This window comes from Acyrthosiphon pisum, chromosome A3, assembly GCF_005508785.2.
Source record: "Acyrthosiphon pisum isolate AL4f chromosome A3, pea_aphid_22Mar2018_4r6ur, whole genome shotgun sequence".
In the NCBI taxonomy this organism is placed as follows: Eukaryota; Metazoa; Arthropoda; class Insecta; order Hemiptera; family Aphididae; genus Acyrthosiphon; species Acyrthosiphon pisum.
The window spans coordinates 24,661,896-24,667,617 of record NC_042496.1 but is presented as its reverse complement, the minus strand read 5'-3'; the positions used below and the strand labels follow the sequence as shown (position 1 = coordinate 24,667,617).

Sequence of the window (5,722 nt, the reverse complement as noted above, 5' to 3'; positions counted from 1 at the left end):
GATGACTGCAAGTTGCCCGGCTATCTAACATATTATATTATCTATTATTGTCTATGAAAACTGGTATGTCTATCAATCCCCTATTATTTTTTTTTTTTCAGAAACGTTATCCACGAATATAAAAATGAATATTATAATAATAATTGTATTACCTATAGTAATATCACACTATACCACTATATCATATATTATAGTAGTTGTATAATCACAATATATTTATTTCAATGTGCACAATCACATTTTTGATAATTGGTAAAATAATTATATTTTGAACTTCAGGGGGGGCCGGCCCTGGGCCAGAGTAAATTTAAGGTGGGCCCGGCCCACCCAGGCCCCCCCTGGCTACGTGGCTGTTCTCAAAGGGTACGTGTCTCTAGGTGGGTGTCCCTAGGGTGCCGTTTGTATATTTTAGGGGGAGGGGGGTGTTAAATATTTGTACAAATTGATTTTATGTTACCTATTACCAAATGCTTTTATGAAAAAAAAAATCATAATATTGTTTTCGATTATCAAAATTCAATGGTCGGCCATTTAACAATAATAGGTAGTAATAATAGAAATTAATTATTATTTCATCAAATAAAACAATTATTCGTTATTATTTTAATGATTTCGGTGGAAAAATAAAATTCACATCTCAGGGGGCTGTAACGATTTTGCATTGAATTCAGATGTCGCTTTACAAAAAAGTTTGAGAAGCACTGGATTGGAAGACCAAAAACTATGAATCGGGTTGGCATTGTAATAGTAAATACAGTACTTACGATCGCACCGTAATAAAAAAACTCGATGAAATTTACGAAAGAAGATTCAGAAGTGTGTGCGGGTATCGTAAATTTTAGCGAGTCATAAAAACGAGTTTAAATTACATAACTGCAGCGTACAACTCATATTATCTATAAGGACGTGTCAAACGGTCTAACGGAAATCCGATCAAACGCTGTGCAGTTCAATAGGTAGGTCGATGGGTATATACCTGGTTAGGTATATAATATACTGCATATATATTATATATATATACATTCCGGATTATAAACTATTTCATGACTATAATATTATTATAATAGACACTCGAGCGCGTAAATATATATTGCGGTCGGGACCGTTTCAGAAAGGACGTCCGTATAATAATTGAATATATTTTGCGTATATTCGTATTATAATAATATAATGTAATACAATAGGTTCCGATTTTTTTTTTATCGACAGTTTTTATTCTCTCCGTGTCGCTCTACATAATAATAATGGGCACAATATTATTATATTCTCGGATATCGTATTTTATTGCCGTACGACTATGGAAACGTGTCATACCGGATGATTCTTTCGACTGCAGTTAACGATCGTTTTTGAAAACCTATTATTTTTTTTTTCTTTCATCACAAATCGATAATACTATTTTACCTATAGAAATACATTTTCGAACCAGTTGTAGCCAACGAGTTGTAAATTTTAATCAGAAATTAAAAACCATTTTCAATAGAAAAAACATATTTGTTACCGAGAAAATGACTGTGCTATTCACGTGATATAAAAGAATCGCCATTAATATTGAAATAATAAACTACCATTATAGTGGTATCATGTACATATTATTTTGTACACCGTATCGTAGAGCAACGCATCATTTTTGAAAATATATTTTAAATCGAGCATACTATACAGGTGACAAATTGAAAATACGAAAAAGAAATATAGTCACTATTATAAAAAATTCCGATAATCCCTCCGAGTCAACAAAATGTGTTATACTTCGTGTATCGCGTTATGCACAAACTTGCTCCCCCCCCCCTCAATGCAAATGACCGCTAATCGTCTGCGATTCATATCGTACCTATACTTCATAGCAAGCGTCATACGGTGGCGGATCCAGGGCTTAAATTTCGGGAGGGGCATGAGGGGGCAAAAGTACAAAAATTGGCTAAACATAGTGTATAAAAAAAAAAGGGAAATACGGTGATTGGGAGGGGAAATTCTCCCCGCGGATTCGCCACTGGGGTCATTTGCTCGTGTCTCTTAATAATTGCAGTCGTCGTCGTGATATATTTGCGTGCCGTTTGCGTGTCTTGAAAGACGTACTGACGCGTATATGATCGAGACCTATATAATAATAATTAATATAAGTAGGTATATAGAAACACAATTTCGAACCAGTTGTGGCCGACGAGTTGTACATTTTAATCAGAATATTTACGATAAAAAAATATTTGCTGACGAGAAAATTGGCTAAACACGGTGTACAAAACAAAGGGAAAACACGGCGATTGGGAGGGGAGATTCTCCCTTAGCCCCCCCCCCCCCCGCCGCTGGCGTCATAAACTCGTGTCTCGTAACGATTGCAGTGGTCGTCATGATATTATGTTTGCGCGTTTTTCAGGTCGTCAGGGACGTACTGACGCGTATGATCGAGGACCGATTGCCGACGACAGGCGGACCTGACAGAGTCGCGCTCCTGGCGGAGGCGTGGAAGCCGTTCCTGACCTTGGTGATCGGAGTGATCATGGATTCCGCGACCGCCACGGTTAATTAAATGGCGATTTATACACGACGATGTTACGATAGACGTTTTGCAGACACGCGTTATTATACCGCGTGAAGTCGTACGGTATGCTGCGCGTCTTTAAACGGCACAATAAACAGTAACACATTTATAATAATGTACGATATTATATCGCATTGTTTTACGATTGCAACCAACCTGAATCGACATCCCGGCGGAGGAGGCGTAGACGACCCAATTTCGGGACTCCTCGTCGCACTGCTCGCGCACACCGCCGTGACCGTCGGCCCGGACAATGCCTTTACCTGTATATAATATAATAATATTATAATTACGTGTACCGCACGAATAAATTAACCGACTAATTATCGTTTAAATGCGAATCACGACATCACAGTCGTCGTCGTCGTCGTATCGTTTCGGAATGACTGGCAACGGCGCACTGCTGCTGCAGGAAAGGGCGTAGGTACACCAATTTAATGTACGGCCGTACGCAGGCATCCATTTAATATATAGGTAGGTAAGGTACCTGTATAGAAAAAAAACCTATGTGTACACACAATAAATGTGTATGTAATGTAAACATCATTTCGACGGGAAGAGCTGCGGCGGCACGCACACATAATATTATATAGGTACTACGCCGCAGATATAAAATACTTAATATAAAATATTTTATACCTGTGGGTATACTTCTAACATCTTATATTATACAGGGCGATTCGCCGAGCACGCTCACCCCCGGTCTGTCCGTCGATTGTATTATTAGTGCAGCATTTGGTCAAATCCTGATTTTGAAATATTCCAGAATATAGGTACCTATAGGTACTTGTTGTAAAGACGATATTATATTTTCAAATCGACATAGCTTATTTTTCATTTAAACAGTAAGTATAGGTACTTACATATCGTATCTTGTGGCGATAAAAATTTCTTATTTTCAAACGAGAATCGCCATTTTTTACAAAAAAAATGGTCGAACAGAATATGATTATTTTTAAAAATAATGGATATGATGTTAAATTGAAATTGAAATAAGCATTCGACGTTTCATTGTTATCCATTGACCATGGTACATTATACAATAATTGTATTAATGGGATAATAATGTTTATTGTTGTGATTTGAAAATTATAAAAATCAATATTAAATGATTAATACATATTTTATAATTTATACAAATAATTGTCCTAGTGTAATGAATACTGACCTCAGCACATTAAAGTATTATACATATATTTAATATTTTATGCGCAACCCTAGCCCGGTATCTTCAAAACGTATATTATCATTGACCCTATAATACGAACCTCATAGTTCGTAAGGTTTAAAACTCTAAAGATAGGTACTCATTCAGATATCGATTCAAATACTTATACAATCATTTTCAAAAAAAAAAATCGTCTAAATAAAAATGTTCGGTCAAAAAGAAAAAAACATTTACTGACAGAGTGACGAAGGACTCCAATATATTACCACGAAATAATATAATATACCTACCCATAAGTGTTTGAAAATATTACCTTATAATATATGGTTACTCATAATAGTTTACTATAAAATATTATGAAAATCAGAACTTATACGGATGTCACTGCGGCTATAGTCAAAGCACTGAGGGAGGGGCGATCATCGTGATTATCACGTCACGACTATATTATTGTATAAATCGACCTATATTATTGTGATAAAATGTCGTTTCGTCTAATGACAAACCAAATAATATATATAATTTGTGTGTGTGTGTGTGTGTGTGTGTGTGTGTGTGTGTGTGTGTGTGTGTGTCGTTGTATAGTCGCAAAACTACGCACTGTTTGTACAACAAGGTCACCATCAGAAGCGGCGGCGACGGCGGATAACTGTACAGGAACCCGTTCGCACAACCATCACTGGCCCGTACACTTATTACACTATTATTTTATATATATATTATTATTATTATTATTATTATACTCGATACGTGCCCCGCTGAAACTCTAGATTTTAAATAGTAATATTATTACGTGTATATAGGTACCTACGTAAATATTATACTCACGCGTCGCCCGTACACTGTTACAATATATTATAATAACGATAATGACGATTATACGAAACGTATTATGAAAACCCAACACGTATAATATACGCCTAGGTATACCTACTGTATATAGTTATTACATACAGGGTGGCGAGTTTTGTCCTCACCCCCTCCCCCCTTCCCCACCGCGACGTCATGAGAAATATTTAACGGTCTAACGACAGACCGCATAGTCGATAGAAAAAATCAAAAGGTAAGAGACGGGTCTTCGTCGTCAAGCAGCTGGTGCACGAGACGTGTGTAAGGCGAGTGTTTTCAGATATTAGATATTATAATATTATAAAATATAATACATTATTATGCGGTGTGCCGATAAGGTAATTTTGCATTTTTAATGGTTGACAAAAACAAGTAATGTTCACCGTCTCGCCTATACTATATGCTTAAATGAATTGACCGTTTGAGAAATTCGCCAACGAAAATAACGATTTTAGCTCTTTTTATTTTGCGCCAAGAGATATTTAATTATAATGTCGACGACGATAGTTATTACACCTATCGTACGACACTGATATGCCTGAAAACGTGCAAACCAGCGCCGTACTCTGAGGATAAACACCCTGTACGATATACCTACCTATAATGTAAATGTCGTATTATTATATTAATAACAGAAATGCGCGTCCAATGAACTCATCGCGAACGCCGACGATCATCGTAATGCAATATAAAATAACAAATCGTGTATAATATACGCTCATGTAATACTTTTTACATTCCGTTCACCCACATGTCGAGAATATGGCATCTAGCACGGACAAGCCGATAATTGGTATAAGGTTTCCTATCTGCGCCCATCTGCGGACATGATGTTGTGATAGCGGTGTAGGTACATCGCACACGGGAAGCGGATAAAAATATTCGGTCGATATAACATTTTACACATTATTTTATTCGGCGGACGGTGCAGTTTTTCAGTAGGTAGTTAGATCTCGCACGGAGTCGATGACCAGAAAGATAAAAAAGAATATCATATTATATATGTATTATACGATTATGTGTAGGTACGATATTATGAACATGTACCTACATAACATGACATATATCTACCTACTTGATACACACGCGTTTTTTTTTTTCATTTAACGTAAAGACCGCGGCAGCTCTGGTCATTGGTCGAACAGTAACGTGTTATAACGTAA

General features: G+C 36.5%; 2 protein-coding genes across 2 annotated transcripts in view; one reads left to right on the top strand and one right to left on the bottom strand.

Annotated features, from left to right (window-relative positions):
- Positions 1 to 2,669, top strand: part of LOC103310115 (non-symbiotic hemoglobin 1-like) — a 4,994-nt gene extending 2,325 nt beyond the window's left edge. Inside the window, exon 3 of the mRNA XM_029491140.1 lies at positions 2,378 to 2,669. Coding sequence (XP_029347000.1) covers positions 2,378 to 2,530 — 153 coding nt within the window. The 3' untranslated portion in view covers positions 2,531 to 2,669. The remainder of the gene's footprint in view (positions 1 to 2,377) is intronic.
- Positions 1 to 2,990, bottom strand: part of LOC100168069 (nostrin) — a 51,411-nt gene extending 48,421 nt beyond the window's left edge. The window contains exon 1 of the mRNA XM_029491138.1: positions 2,699 to 2,990. The gene's annotated coding sequence lies outside the window, so the exon portion shown is untranslated. The remainder of the gene's footprint in view (positions 1 to 2,698) is intronic.
- Positions 2,991 to 5,722: the final 2,732 nt, after the last annotated feature.